General features: G+C 63.4%; 1 protein-coding gene across 3 annotated transcripts; it reads right to left on the bottom strand.

Annotated features, from left to right (window-relative positions):
* Nucleotides 1–5,061: 5,061 nt before the first annotated feature.
* LIMK1 (LIM domain kinase 1) lies at nucleotides 5,062–14,590 on the bottom strand. 3 transcript variants are annotated; one of them, XM_065037234.1, is made up of 16 exons: nucleotides 14,417–14,590; nucleotides 12,317–12,413; nucleotides 10,454–10,592; nucleotides 9,995–10,104; nucleotides 9,717–9,908; nucleotides 8,813–8,918; nucleotides 8,542–8,726; nucleotides 8,275–8,458; nucleotides 8,079–8,165; nucleotides 7,748–7,879; nucleotides 7,577–7,636; nucleotides 7,412–7,477; nucleotides 7,158–7,314; nucleotides 6,979–7,034; nucleotides 6,372–6,529; nucleotides 5,062–5,199 (listed from the first exon to the last, which is right to left on the bottom strand). In XM_065037234.1, the coding sequence occupies exons 1-16, from the start codon at nucleotides 14,472–14,474 to the stop codon at nucleotides 5,088–5,090; spliced, it is 1,899 nt and encodes a 632-aa protein (XP_064893306.1). In that variant the 5' UTR covers nucleotides 14,475–14,590; the 3' UTR covers nucleotides 5,062–5,087. The 3 variants fall into 3 exon arrangements, with proteins under 3 accessions (XP_064893306.1, XP_064893305.1, XP_064893307.1); XM_065037233.1 differs by having other exon boundaries at nucleotides 5,062–6,287; XM_065037235.1 differs by lacking the exons at nucleotides 12,317–12,413; nucleotides 14,417–14,590 and adding an exon at nucleotides 11,816–11,977 and having other exon boundaries at nucleotides 5,062–6,287.
* Between the last annotated feature and the right edge of the window lie 806 nt (nucleotides 14,591–15,396).

Genomic DNA, 15,396 nt, shown 5'->3' on the forward strand with positions numbered 1-15,396 from the left:
CGCCTCTCCTGGCCCTTCGAGGAGCAGCGTCTGGCACAGCGGGGGCAGGAGGGCAAGGCAGGCACCGCTGTGATGAACTGGGTGTTTTCAGCTCTGCCGGACACAGCCTGGAGCAGCCGTCAGCTTGCCAGGGCCTGGCTTTGGTAGCCGGGTGCCCATGGAGGCCGGCAAGCTGCAACCCCGGCTTTAAATAGAGCATTAAAAGCTGAAGGGATCAGCTGTGGAGTGGGAGGGGGGATGCAAGGGGCTGCATTTTTCTTGGCCAGTGGCTGACGCAAAGGGAGCAAGGGTGACACCAAGGGAGGCTGGAGCTGCTCAAGAGGTCCCTGAGGTCCTCGAGTCACCCTGTTTTCCCTCACCCTGGCTGGCAGCAGCATTATCAGGTCCCAGCACAGCACAGCCAGGCGGGGAAGCCACTGCGATCTGCTACTGGGGACCAGAGCTCTGTAATTACCATGAGAGGCTGAGTTATTTTTGGGAAGCCACTACACTGCTGCCAAAGCTTTTATCCTCCAAACCAAAACAAGATGGGAAGAGCCCATCCCAGGATGCTGCATCTGCCGGGCGTGGGGAGGTTAACCCCTTGCCTCCTGGCTGCCTCTACCAGGGGGCTGCCTGTGCCCCCCCACCTGCACCCCGCAGCGTCCCAGTGCCTAGTGCTTTGGTTGCACTGGTGGGGTTTCAAAGTGGGGGGCAGTGGGGGAAGATTTGGGGTCACAGAGGCCACAGGGTGTCTGGCAGGCATTGGACAGGGCTGGGGGGTCACCCCCCTCCTCAGCTGCTGGCAGGTTCAGAGGCCACATATTCGGATGCTTTTCTGCATCCACTGTGAGAACCGCTATTTATAGCTCTTTCTGGAGCAAAGGGTCCAGTCTCGGGGCCTTCCCAGAGCAGAGGCTGTGCTGAGGAATGCCGGCCAGAGCAGAGCACCTCAGCGATGCTCCAAATTAAACAGCCCAGGGGACAAAACCCTGAAGGGTCCATCCCAAAAGCTGCCCCAAGGACGGGCAGAGGTGGCGGCTGGGCAGGGAGGCGGCACTGCCAGGCTCTGAAGCAGCCAAACAGCCTCCAAGCTGGGAATAAACTATTTTTTCCCAGCATGGAGAGGATGAGCTACATTGTGCACCTCATGGTGCCCCCTGCGATTGGCTCCAGGTGGGTTAAGGGTCTGTGCTCAGGGTGACACCCCAAAAACCTGGGGTTTATTTCCTACCTTTTGCCACATTTCCCTTGATCTCAGCCTGCCAGGGCTGCCCGTGCCCAGGTCACTCCCTGTGCCAGGTGCCTGCAGGGCAACAAACAGACCCCAAAATGCATGGGCTGGGGTCCCCAAAGTTCTAAACCCACATGCCATGGTTTCCCAGCCCACTAAACCACATATTCTGGGGTCTCCCTGCCCCCTAAAACCCATGTGCCAGGGTCACTCCATTCTTGCTCCAAGCCCCCCAGACTGTTTCTCTCCAGGCAGTTCCAGCCAGTGAGGGTCTGGGGGTTGTTGGGGACCACGATCCCCCATGTCCAGCCAATGCCAGCCCCTGGTGGGGGACACAGGGTGAACTCCATAGGACAGTGACACCACCAAGTCGCAGCCATCCAAACCTGTAGCCACACAGACCTGCCTGTCCCACCCCCGAGCCCTCCCGCAACTCATCACACAGCACCAGCCCCAGCAAACCATTTGCAAGGGATTCACCAGCCAGCACTGTCCATCTCTGGTGGCAGGCCTGGGGACACAGTGGCACTGGGAATTGGGTGTCATCCCACAGCCCCAGCCCATCACTTACCTCCTCCTCTGGAGCCGCGGCCGGGGGGGATTTGCATCAGAGCCGGGGTAGGACAGGACGGCAGCAGGACCGAGGAGAAACAAGTTTTCCCATCAGAAGCAGCTAAGGTTTCCCAGGATCCCCTGCCAAGCCCTGGCTGCAGCCCCCATATGTCCCTGTGTCCCCACAGGTCCCTGTTTGCCCCCCAGGAAGACCAGCTGTGTCAGGGATGGAACACTCGTGTCCCCAGCTGGGACAAGGACGGGTGAGCGATCAGGGAAGCAGGGCAGAGCTGTATCCCCGCTGCTGTGTTTAAAAATGCCACATTTATGTAGACCCTACAAAAACAGCCAGCAAGGGAGGCAGCAACACGTGGCCCATGGGATTTCCCAGGCCAGGGCCAGCCTCACCTTTCAGGGACCAGGGGACATCAGCATGTCCCTCATCACCCTGTTTGCAGGGGGAGAAGGAGCTGGAGCATCGGCCCCTTCTGCCTGTCCCCACATCCAGCACCCCCCACCATGTCCCTGCAAGAGAGGAAACTGAGGCAGGTGAGAACTGACGTGCCAGCATTGGCCTTGGTGCCCTGACGGGGTTTCTGGGGTCTGGATTCGTCCCATGGAGCCACCAGGTCATGGTGATGCAATGACATGAGTGACCCAAGGAGGTGGCTCCTGTCTGAGCCTGGGAGGGACATGAGGCTGTGACAGTGACACCTCTGTGCCCAGCTCAGGCTGCTCCCGGACAGTGCAAAACCCCCAGTCCTGAGCTGGAAGGATGGATGATGTCCCAGGGGACAAAGGGTGGCTCTGGGGACAGTGCCAACCGTGATAGAGACCCTGCAGAACCAGGCAGTGGGCATAGGGTGGTAGGTTAAAAGAGGGTAGGACAAGAGACATCTGGGGACATCTCTAGTCCAGCCTCAGCTCAAAGCAGGCACGGGCAGAGCCACAGAAATGCTGGTGGCAATGGCTCTGGAGGTCCCACTGCCACCTCCTGCATGCTGCTGGGAAATCCTCTGGCACCATTCCTGTGGCTGAGGATGGGGACTTGTCCCCATGTCCCTGTGGATGTGGGTCCCTCGGATGGACCCCAGTGACCTCTTCAGCTCCCCATGTCCCTATGGAGCTGGGGACCCTGGTGGGAGCCCAGTGACCCCTTAGATGTCCCTATCGAAGTGGGAATGCTAGTGAGACTCCAGTGACCCCTGTGCAGCTTCAGACATCCCTATGGAGGTGGGCACCCTGGTGGGACCCCAGCACCTCCTCTCTTTGCACATCTCCAGCCCCAGGAGGACCCTGCTGCCTGTCACCCCCCTACCAGCAGGCAGCTGCTGTCCCCCAGGGAAAGTCCCCCCAGCCCTGGTGTCCACCCTGATGTGATGCCGGGGGAGCCATCGCACTCTCCCTCCCACAGAGTTGCCCAAACTTACCCGCAAGGAAGGCAAAAAACCCGGTGTCCAGTGGCTTGTCCCCATTGTCACCACTGCAGCTCTGGGTCGGAGCCTCATGCAGGATAGTGGGGGAGGCCCTGTGCGGCAGCACTGGCTTGGCCATGTCCTTACCAGAGCCACTGGTGCCTTTGGCCACCACCTTGGTGGCATTTGGCTGCTGGCCTGCCAGTGGAGACGTGGGACATGGGGACACCTGGCTCTCTGCCTGCTGCTTGGGCCACCACAGCGAGCTGATGAGCTTGGGCCGAGCCCTGCCGGGGCTGGCCCTGGGGGGTCCCTCAGATGGGGCACCCTTGGGGAGACGTGTGGCACGGTGCCAGCTCTCAGTGGCTCGGTTCTGGGTGCTTTTCTCCCTCCAGGGAGGTGACGACTGAGGGGGAGAGTCAGGTGACAGGAACGGGGACACTGAGCCTGTCACACTAGCATCGAGCTGGGCAGGGGGGCGCTGCGGGGGTTGGGGGGTGTACAAGTACTGCACACGCCGATGGTTGGATTTGGGCCCCCCAGGGGGTGGCTTTGGGTGGGCGCCAGCCATGTTGTGGGGCCACTGGGGCTGTGCTGGGGCCACCTCCTTGCCCGGTGACAGGGGGCTCCTGGCAGATGGCTTGGGCTGGGATGAGGTGCTGGTTCTGGGGGTGCCCGAGCTGGCACCACTCTGTCCCTGCTGTGACCGGCTGCTGGCTGTGCCCTGGCCCTCCACCCCCCCAGTGCCAAAGCTGTTCTGTAGTGTCACCAGCAAGTGGTCTGATGACACCGGCTGCACCATGCACATCTTGCCCCGCAGCTCCATCCAGTTGGACAAGGCGCCACGGGGGGATAGGGGGTTGCCGCTGCCGGGCTGGGGGTGCCCTGGGGTCCTGCTCTCCCGTGGTGACATGGGGTTGGGGACCATGGTGGTTCCCAGGGCGGGTGGCCTCAGCAGGTCCCCTGCTGCCCCGATGTTCCTGGGCAGTGATGGTTGTCCCGCTCCCGGAGCAAAGAACCAGTGCTGTGCGATGTCACCAAGGGCGCCATGACAGCGCAGTGACGCTGGCAGGGTGTTCGCCCTGTCCCTTTGCTGGGGTGATGGGGGACAGGCAGTCAGACAAAGGAGCCACCTCAGCGGGGGACAGAGCTGCCGTCACCTCACCAACCCCCCATCCCTCCCATGCTGAGGCTGAACATCTCTAGAGCAATAAACCAGGAGGTTTTCCTGATGGGGGGGTCCAGCCTGGATCCTGGGACCCTTCAGGCTGCGCTGTCCCCTCCCCTCCTCGTCCAGCTGCAGCATCCCTGGGGACATCCCCCTGTCACTCCACCCTCAGTAAGCTCCTTGGGGTCTGTTTTTTCTCTAGTCAAAGCTCAAACCCCTCTGAGGATGGAGATCCCCCACCTTTGGGACCTCAGTTTGGTTTAGGAAGGTGACAGAGGGACAGCACAAGACAGTCACGGGTCACCACAGTGTGGGGCATGGGCCACCTTGCTGTCCCCTGGGGCTTGTTTTCCTTTGAAGGCAAAGCTGCTCCATGGCACCCACAGTCATGAGCCTGTCACCACCGTGGGCTCTGTCACGGCGTGGGGTGACAGTGGGCACAGCCAGGCAGGGAGGGGACACACGGCCTGAGGTCCTGGGGACCCAGGCCAGGGGTGGCATCAGCCTCAGGGCTGGGGGGACACCCATGATGGGGTGGGAACGGCATGAAGGGGGATAACAGTGCTGCCATCATGGGGGTGACCCAGCCAGGGAGACGCCACCAAGCATGGTGCCAGCAGCCACAAGTGGAGGGTCCAGTGCCTTCTGCCTCAGTTTCCCCAAGAGCTCCCAGCGCCCCCGGGGGGAGGCGAGCGATTCCCAAGCAGGCCGGGCAGCGAGCAGGGAAGGATTTATTGACTCACAGCTCGGGGTACATCACAGTTTGAGCTCCCTTCCCGCCTCCGGAGAGGACATGGCCTTGAACTTCCCGGGCACGAGTGCGCGCGGAGAGCGGCTTCACAGTTTCATCCCTTTGGGAAAGCAGAACCGAGGCAGTGACAAATGGCAAACGCTACGTCGTATGAAAAAATAATACAAACTCTTCTCTTTAAATATCTTACAGAAAAAAATGAACCTGAATAAAGAGCATGAAAAGCACCGCTTGGCGCAACCCCCTCCTCAAAACCACCCCAGGTCAAGGGGACCAGACAAGCCGCATCCCCCGCGTCTCTCTGGACCATCCTGGGGATGCGTGGTCGTGGATGAGCACGGGCAGCATGGACGTGGGGGTGGCGGGGACCGCTATGTGCCTGTCCCCACGCCAAAGGGGTGTCCCCCCCTCATGGAGCCCTCGCTCAGCCAGGGGTGCTGGCAGCCCCCCAAGCCCAGGGTGCCAGCAGGAGCAGCGTGAGAGGGACAGGCCAAGGACAAAGACATCGCTACGAAGCTGCCCTGGGACCTGCGCTCCCCAGGGGGGTCCATGGGCTGTGTACCCCCCTAAAGGAACAGGGGGTCCCTCCTGTGTCGCAGTGCAAGTTCAGGGAAAGCCAAGGCACCGCCGCGAGGCTGCGGCTCTGGATGGGGGGAGCCCCCGGGGCTCGGGAGGAGGTGGCCGCGCAGCCCCCGGGCGTGCAAAGGCGAAGCTGAGCCAGGGTGGGGGGGACATGGGGACACAGGGACAGTCCCCACGGTGAGGCTGGTGGGGCTCATCCGGGGAAAGAGCTACGGCATGGGCAGTACAGCCCTGGGGAGAGCCAGCTCCTGGGGCCGCGTGGGCAGCGGTGCAGGCAGCAGCACGGGCAGCGGCACAGGCAGCCCGTGCACAGGTGACAGGGTTGGGGGGCTCATCCAGGGAGCCCCCGGGATCCAGCCCCGGGGGGTGGTGGCAGCCAGAGGAGATGCTGGTGGTGGGTGCAGCTCCTTCTCCCACAGCTTCAGAGGTGCGGTGCAGGTGGGGGGGCTCTATCGGGGCGGGGGTGCGGGAAGCCCGCCCTCGCTCCGCCGGTGTGTCTCCCCAAAGGCTCGGTCCAGCTGCTCCAGCTGGGAGCTGAGAGGCAGGTGGATCTCCAGGTGCATGCGGAGGGTCTCCAGCCACTGCTCCAGCTTGCTGAAGGACGGCCTGAGGGACAAGTGGGGACATGTGGCAGCTTCGCTGGCCCTATCCCACCCTCCCGCCAACAGCCCCAGAGTCCCAACCACTCACCGCTTCTCGGGGTCCAGGTCGCAGCAGCAGACGGCGATGGGGAAGAAGCTGGGGGGACAGGCGGGGGGGTAGTAACGGTCCAGGAAGCCCCTGACGTTGAGGCCAAAGTCGGTGGTGCGGGGCAGATAGTCGGGGTCAGCGCTCACCCGGCCAATGATCTGAGGGGACAGTGGGAGGGAGGAGGGGACTCAGCCCCAAGGAGGGACCCCAACCCCAAGGGGAGACTCAAATGGGAGACCCCAACCCCAAGGGGATATCTCAAACCCAAGCGAAGAACTCAACCCCAAGGGAAAGACCCTAATCAGAGATCTGGAGACCCCAACCTCAAGTGAAGAACTCAGTCTCAAGGGGAGACCCCAGCTGGAGATGCTAACCCCAAGGGGACACCCCAACTTGAGACCCCAGCCCGAAGGGGACACTCCAAACCCAAGGAAGAACTCAACCCCAAGGATAAGACCCCAACCAGAGATGTGGCAACTCCAAGGGGAGACCCCAGCTGGAGACACCAAGGGGACACCCCAACCCCAATGGAAGAATTTGACCCAAGAGGAGACCCCAACCAGAGACCCCAACCCCAAGGCAACACCCTAACTCCAAGAGTACTTGCCTCACACAGGACAATACCGAAGGAGAAGATGTCCACCTTCTCATCGTAGCTCCTCCCTGCACAGAGAGATGGGTCAGGCCACATGACACGTCCTGTCCCTGCCCCACCAAGTGTCCCCTGCTTGGGGGCAAAGCCCTGGTTGGTCACATCCTTTCTCCCAGCACCGTGGCCAGACTCACCATTGATCATCTCAGGGGCCATCCAGTACGGGTTCCCCACCACTGTGTAGCGCTTCTTGCGGTCCGGTTTCTTCAGGTTCTTGAGATGTTCGGGTTGGTTCTTCTCGTCCACCATCAGCCGAGCCAGTCCAAAATCAGCCACCACCACGCTCTTGTTCTGGGCGGATGGAGAGGGATGAGGGACGGGGGGAGCCACACAGGGGGCTCAGACCCCCACCCAGCTCACGGGAGAACACCGCCGAGGTGGGACTCACCTCCCGCACCAGGCAGTTGTGAGAGTTGAGGTCGCGGTGGATGATGTTCATGGAGTGGAGGTAGGCCTGGAGGAAGGATGAATGAGAGCTGGGGGAGCACCCCCACCCTGTGGCCCCTCACCCATCAGCACCCATTCCACCCACCCATCCCCTGGTGACACCCACCATGCCAGCAGCGATGTCCTTGGCAAAGCTGACCCGCTGGCTCCAGGGGTAGTGGCTGTCCTGGGGGCAGGAGGGGGGTTTACCAGAGAAGAGGAGAGAGGAGAGGGGTCCCCCAGCCCCACCAGGGCTATGGCGTGGTTGGGGGGGTCCAACCTATCCCCCAGCACTCACCATGGTCTTGATGAGGCCCCTCAAGGTGCCCCCCTTGATGTACTCCGTGATGAAGTTGAGTCTTTTCTCCTTGTACAGTACCCCAATAAACTTCAGCACGTTGGGGTGCTCCAGGCAGCGCATCACCTTCACCTGCAGGACCCCGGTGCCCGTGACACCCCCAGGTACCCACCCACACAGACTCCATCCCCAGGTGAAGCGTCCCTCATGGAACAGGCAGGGACACCCCCACTGTGTGCACCCAGCACTCCATGCTGGGAGGGGACAGGATGGGACACCCCCATCCCTCGTATCCCTCCCCAACCCAGGGGGATCAAAGGCGGACACTTGCCTCTTTGAGGAAGGTCCTCTGCGTCTCCTCGTCGAAGCGGATCAGCTCCTTCATGACCATCACCTCGCCTGTCTCCCGATGTGTCACCTGGCAGGGAGGGCAGGGGCTGAGCCACCCCCTCTGGGGACACCCCAGGGGAGATGACACACAAGCCAAGACCCTCACACTCGTGACACTTGTGGCCACCCAGCCTCACCTTGATGGCCTGGCCGAAGCAGCCCTTGCCCAGCACCTCGCCGTGGATCAGGTCGGAAGGACGGAAGATGCGATGGGCGCGGGAGACGACGCGCAAGGACTCGGAACGCCCGATGTCCTTGCGCTGGGATGCGGGTGACCCCAGTGAGCCGGAGCCCGGAGACTTGTCCGTGCTGCAGCTCCTCCTGCGGGACAGACAGACAGACAGGGGGTCAACCCCAAGGAGGGACCCCCGAAATGGGAGAGGCGGGCGAGCTGGTGGCCTTACGTGACGGCACGCTGGCGCGTGGGGCTGGGCTCCCCACAGGGCAGGGGTGCTGGGGAACGCAGGGGTGTGTACGGGGCGGGGAGGGGGCTGCAGGCGAACCCCGACTCGCGGGCGAGGGGCTCGTGGGGGTCATGTTCAATGGTCAGCTGGAGCAGGCGGCTGGTCTCCTGGATCAGCAGGTCAATCTGGGGGGGCAGAAAAGGATGGCAGGGGAGTTCTAGGGGAGGGGGGGCATGAGGGTGTTTTGGGGGACAGCACGGAGGGGTTGTACCTCATCCAGGGGGACGTGGCCGATGGGGGTGCCGTTGATCTCCAGAATGCGGTCGCCCACGTGGATGGAGTTCTTCATGTCAGGGCTGATGCAGTTGGGATCCACCCTGCAGACAGCAGGGGCTCAGTGTGTCCTCCCGACACCGTCACGGGTGGGGATGTGCTGGGACACTGCCCACGAGCCACCCCCCCAGCCAATGGGAACAGGCTGTCGTGTCCCCTGTGAGTCACCTCTGCCAGATGGGGATGTGCTGTCATGGTACCCAAGAGTCACCCCTGCAATGCGGGGACATACCGCCCACAGGTCACCCGGACCATGCAAGCTGCCCACATGTCACCTTCTAGCCGCGGACAGGCAGGCAAGCTGCCCTCGTTGGACGGGGACATGCAAACTATCTTTGCTTGATGGGGACACGCAGTCATGGTACCCACGAGTCACCCCTCTGTGTTGGGGACTCGTAGACTTGGTCCCCACAGGTCACCCCTGCTAGTTGGGGACAGGCAGGCATGCTCCCCACAGGTCACCTCTGCTAGCTGGGGACACACAAGCATGGTCCCCACAAACAACTCCAGCATGTCCTGGACAGGGACATGCTGGCACAGTCCCCAGGAGCCATCCCAAGCATGGGGACACACCGGCCCTGTCCCCACAGCCCACCCTGGCAGACAGGACAACATTAACATGTCACCCCCAAGTCACCCTGATGGCTGGGGACATGCCAGCACAGTCCCCACAAAAAACTCCAGCAGCTGTGGACATGCCACCGTGGTCCCCTCTGCCACCCCCCAGCTAATGGGGACACACCAGCCCCAGTCCAAGAAGTTTCCATGGGGTGGATCTCCACAAGGGGCACGGGATGTCCCCAGCCTCAGGGAGGGGACAGTGGCAGAGGGGACAGTCATACTCGCGGACGCGGACAGTGCGGGGGTGCTCGGAGCCACAGCCCTGGTCGATGGAAACGGAGAAGCCGCGTTTGCCGTCGGAGCACGCGGGGATGGAGACGAGGGTGACAGTGTGCGGGATGCGGGACGCCGGCGACTCCGGCAGGATCTGCTCGATGACTGGTGTCACCACCATCTGGTAATAGCAGTGCCCGCTGCGGGAACGAGAGGACAAGGGTGGGTGGGGGGTGACAGGGGACGTGTGGTGTCCCTCCCGCATCCCACCCAGGCTGGGACGTACCAGTAGAGCTTGGAGCGCTCCACCAGCGCGTAGGTGTCCCCGTCACCGATGAACGTGTGGCAGTTGAGGCAACTGAAGCACTCGGGGTGGTACTTCTGCTCCCCGGCCACCTGCGGGCAGATGCCATCAGCCCTGGGGACCCAGGTGTCCGGGGCAGCCACGGGTGCACCAGGGCCAAAGCAAGGGCAAGGCTGAGCCATGGTGTGTGGCAGGGACAGTCAGGCCACCAGGCTGGGGACAGCTGCAGGGACATCTCCCCACCACCCTGAGCCTCCCCAGTGCATCACCCAGCCCCAACACAGGGGGACACACCCCTCAGGGTCCCCCTAAAACACAGAGGACATCACTGCCACCCCCAGAGCCCAACCTGGCTGGGGCTCTGCAGCCCCTCCCCACCTCGCCCCCTTTCCAGGGGGCCCAGCTGTGGGTCAGGGCTCCATGTCCCCTCTCGGCACTCACCATGACCAATCCCTTGGTGATCTGCTCGGAGCAGCCGTGGCAGAGCTCCCCAAATCGTGCCCAGTAATCCCGCTTGCAGTACAGGTGCCCATCCTTCTCGTAGTACTGGTGGGACAGGGAAGCCCCGCACTCGCAGCACCTGCGCCAGGGGACGAGGACCCTCTTGTTACCATGACTTCATCATCACCTTGTCCTCATTGTCACCCCAGGGAGCACCCAGTGACCATTAACCCTACAGTTCTCCAACCAAACTGCTTCCCCTGTTTCCCACCCTGCTGCAAGGACACCACGTCTGTGTGTCACCAACCCCAGGGTGGCAGTGGGTGGTGTGGGGACACTGGGGTAGACAAGGCAGGGGACACAAGGCAGGGACAGGCATGGGGAGGGATGTGCCAGCCCTGCATGGATATGCCACCCTGCTCATGGACACATGGAAGGACATGCCAGACTGGTCACAGACATGCCACCTGGCACAGACACATAGAGCGATGTGCCACCCTGGTCATGGATGTGTCACCCTGACCACAGACAACACATGGAGGGATGTGTCACCCTGGTCCTGGACATGCCAGCCTTGGGGTGCAACACCCTGGGTGCTGCAAACGGGGTGCAGGGGGTGCGGGGAGCTCCTGTGGGACTGTGAGATGGGGTGCAGGGGGCTGTGCAATGGGAGAGTGCACCCAGGGATGCAGAGGGGGCTGTGAATTTTGGCGTGTACAGGCAGGTGCAGAGGGTGCTGTGCAATGGGGCACGCAGCAGGTTGTGGGGGTGCTCTGGGGGTGCAGGGGCTACAAAGGGGGTTGCTCTGGGGATGCAGGGGGTACTCTGGGGGTGCAGGGCCTGCAAGGGGGGGTTGCTCTGGGGATGCAAGGGGCTGCAGGGGGGGTGGGGGTGGGATGGTGCAGGGGGGTGCTGTGGGGGAGGGCACGGGAATTGCCGCAGTCACCCCCCCAACCCCAGCCGGGGGCAGGCACCGCACGCAGGTGGAATCCCAACCAGCCGTGACGTCACGGCGCGGAATTTCCCCACCCCATGACGTCACCACCCGAGGACTCCCCCGCCCCAGAGCCAGCACGAAGCCTCCACGGGGTTTGCGGGGGTGGGCGGGGGGGCGGCCGTGGCCAATGAGGGGCGGCCGCGCGGCCCCGCCCCCTTAAATCCCGCCCCCCCCCACGGGCCACCGCATCCTCATCCTCCTCCTCCCACGCGTGACCGGCCGAGGCCCACGGCTGCTGGAGCCCGGGCTACCGCGGGGGGGTCGGATCCAGCAGCCTGGGGACACAGGGAGCAGAGCAGGGGGACACACAGGACACAGGCAAAGCGCCCCGGGGGTCCGGCCCAACCCAACCCACTCCCACTCACTTGGCTCCGGCGCTCAGGACATGGCTGTTCCTCAGCACTGCCGCCAGCATCCTCCGCAGGACGGGGGGGACACCACCCCAGTCCCCTGCCGCACTCAGCAGCCCAGCCCCACAGGGACCTCCCCACCAGGTCCCAGCCACCCCTCACACCCCCAGACCCACGACTTTCCTCTTCCTTGGGGCTCCCACAGCTGGAGCTGTTGGGAGGGTGCGAGCGAAAGAGGAAATGGAGGGAGGAGGCCGGGTGACACTGTGACATCAGCCCCGGAAGGGACAGCGGGGGATGTCAGAGGAGCCCTCTGCGCTCAGTGTCACCCGTTGAGCGCTGCCTGCACCCCACTGCCTCGCAGGCCCACGGGTGCCAGGACACGCAGCCACACTCCTGCCAGCATCCGGGTGTGTGCAATGGCCTCACACATGTCCACGGCTGGACCAGTGGGATCCGCGGTCCCTGTCTCCACGGAGCATCCCATTGTCCCCAGGGCCATCCTGGTGTCCCTACCGGAAGCAGTCGGCATGCCAGTCAGCGTTCAGCGCCTGCAGGTACTGCCCGTCGTAGATGCCCTGCCCGCAGCTCGCACACACCGGCAGGTCGGTCCCTGCATGGAGTGAGGGGACACAAGGGGGACAGGGCTGTCACCTTGCTAGCTGTACTCATCCTCCCTGCAAGCATCACCCAGGCACATCCCCCAGGATTGAGTCCCGCAGCCCAGGGTGACAAATTTCCCCCCTGGGCGCCCACCCATCAATCCCATAATGGGGACAAGGTCATGGCATTGATGTCCCCAGGGTTGGGGACAGGGCAGGGGCCCAGTGCAGCACTGCCACTGCAGCTCGCATTGTGCCACGCCACCTCCAGAGCCCCTGTTACCCAGGGCACTGCCTATGTCACCAGGGGGTGCTGGGTGCCCATGAGGGCGGGGGGACACAGGGAGGTCGAGGGTGGTGGCAGGGGTGGCACTGAGGACCCTGGGTGTCCCATGGAGGTGCTGCAGGGGTTCAGCCAGCACAGGGGACGGGCAGGTTGGGAGGTGCAGGGGTGATGAGGGGGCTGGGGACATGGCAGGGACAGATTTTGGGGGGCACAGGGGTGGAGGGGTCCCTGGGCACCCACAGCTGAGGGATGCAGGAGGGGCTGGATGGGGGGCACACACTGTGGGGTGCAGGAGGGATGATAGGGTGCAGGAGGGGGCAGAGCATGCAGCAAGGCTGCAGGATGGGTGCAGGAGGGGTGAAGGGGTGCAGGATGGGTGCAGGAGGGGTGAAGGGGTGCAGGATGGGGACAGAGGGTGCAGGGGGGATGAAGGGGTGCAGGATGGGTGCAGGGAGGGGTATGGGGGGATGAAGTGGTGCAGGATGGAAGGGTGTAAAGACGGATGCAGTTAGACATAAAGTGCATGGAGGGACACAGAGAGGTGTGGGATGGGTGCTGGAGGATGTAGGGGGGTGCAGGATGGGTGCTGGGGGATGGAGAGTGCATGGGGGGACACAGAGGGATGCAGGATGGGTACTGGGGGATGCAGGAGGTGCAGGATGGGTACTGGGGGATGCAGGAGGTGCAGGATGGGTACTGGGGGATGGAGAGTGCACGTGGGACACAGAGGGGTGCAGGGTGTTTGGGGGGACACAGGGGGTACAGGACAGGCGTTAGATGAGGAACTGCAGGATGGAAAGAGGTGCAGGGGCACACGGGGTGCAGCAGAGGATTATGCGGGTGCAGTGAGGAAGGTGGGGGATGCAGGATGAGTGCAGAGGTCCTAGGGGTGCAGGAGGGATGAGAGGTCTGGGGGGACAGAATGGATGGGAGGCACAGGAGGCATATGGGGGTGCAGGGAAGGAGACAGGAGGGACAGGGGGTGTGGGGGATATTGGGGTGCAGGGAGGGAGGTGCAGGGTGTTTGTTGGGTGCAAGCAGCAATGTTCAGGTACAGGGGGGATGCAGGTTGTTTGTGGGGTGCAGGGGGGCGGGGGTGTTTGTGGGGTGCAGGCAGGGATGCAGGCTGGATAGGGGTGCAGGGGGGATGTTGGGGTGCAGAGGGGTGTGCAGGCTGGATGGGGGTACAAAGGGAAATGTGGAGTTGCTGCAGGGAATGGGGGTGCAGGCAGGGGTGTACATTGGATGGGGGTGCAGGGAAAGATATGGAGGGATGCAGAGTGGATAGGGCATGCAGGAGGAGATTTGGGGCTGCAGAGGGGATGCAGGCTGGCAAAGGGGTGCAGGGAGGCATGTGGACTGGATGAGGGGTGCAGCACGGAATGTGGGGCTGCAGGAGGGATGCGGGGGGAATGTGGGGTTACAAGCGCAATGCAGGCTGGAAGAGGGGTGCAACAGGAGATGCAGGGGGTAATGTGGGCTGGATGAGGGGTGCAGGGGGGGATGTGGGGGTGCAGGTGGGATGCTGGCTGGATGGGGGGTGCAGGGGAGGATGTGGGGGTGCAGGAGGAATGCGGTGGGGATGCAGGGGTGCAGGAAGGATGCGGGGGGTTTGCAGGCAGGCTGGGGAGTGCGGGTGAGCCGGGGGAGGGTCGCGGGACCCCAGTGGTGGCGGAAGCGCTGAGTCAGTCGAGGGGGGCCCGGCGGCGGGGCGGGGGGGTCACGCACCTTCGTCCTCTCCCATAGGCTCGTCCCTCCAGGTGCAGCACAGCAGCATCAACCTCATGCAGCCGCACTGCCCGGCGCCGCGCCAGGCCCTGCCCTCGCCCCGGTCCCGGCCCCGGCCCGGCCCTGGCGCTGCGGCTCCGGCAGGCGGGGAGGGCGGGGGCCCACGGCGCCGGCGCGGCCGCTAGGGGGCGGGGCCAGGCGGGGCCGAGGGAGCAGGGGCGGGAAGGGGCGTGGTCATGTGGATAGGGGTGTGGTCAGAAGGGCGGGGGCGGGGCTGGTGGTGAAGGGGGCGAGGCCCGGGATGGGGCGGAGCGCTGGGGCTGTCACCGCGGGTGACAGGGGTGTCCCTAGCGCCACTGGGCTGTCACCGTGGGGCACGACGTGGGTATCACTGTCATCCCCCAGGTTGTCACCTGGGACAGAATCCCAGAATGTCAGGGGTTGGAAGGGACCTGAAAAGCTCATGCAGTGCAATACCCCCATGGAGCAGGAACACCCAGATGAGGTTACACAGGAAGGTGTCCAGGCGGGTTGGAATGTCTGCACAGAAGGAGACTCCACAACCCCCTGGGCAGCCTGGGCCAGGCTCTGCCACCCTCACCGGGAACAAGTTTCTTCTCATATTTAAGTGGAACCTCCTGTGTTCCAGTTTGCACCCATTGCCCCTTGTCCTGTCACTGGTTGTCACCAGAAGAGCCTGGCTCCATCCTCCTGACACTCCCCCTTTCCATATTGATCCCCATGAATGAGTCACCCCTCAGTCTCCTCCAGCTCCAGAGCCCCAGCTCCCTCAGCCTTTCCTCACACGGGAGATGCTCCACTCCCTTCAGCATCTTGGTGGCTGCGCTGGACTCTCTCCAGCAGTTCCCTGTCCTGCTGGAACTGAGGGGCCACAACTGGACACAATATTCCAGGTGTGGTCTCCCCAGGGCAGAGCAGAGGGGCAGGAGAACCTCTCTGACCTACTGACCATCCCCTTC

Source organism: Columba livia, chromosome 20 (genome assembly GCF_036013475.1).
Source record: "Columba livia isolate bColLiv1 breed racing homer chromosome 20, bColLiv1.pat.W.v2, whole genome shotgun sequence".
In the NCBI taxonomy this organism is placed as follows: domain Eukaryota; kingdom Metazoa; phylum Chordata; class Aves; order Columbiformes; family Columbidae; genus Columba; species Columba livia.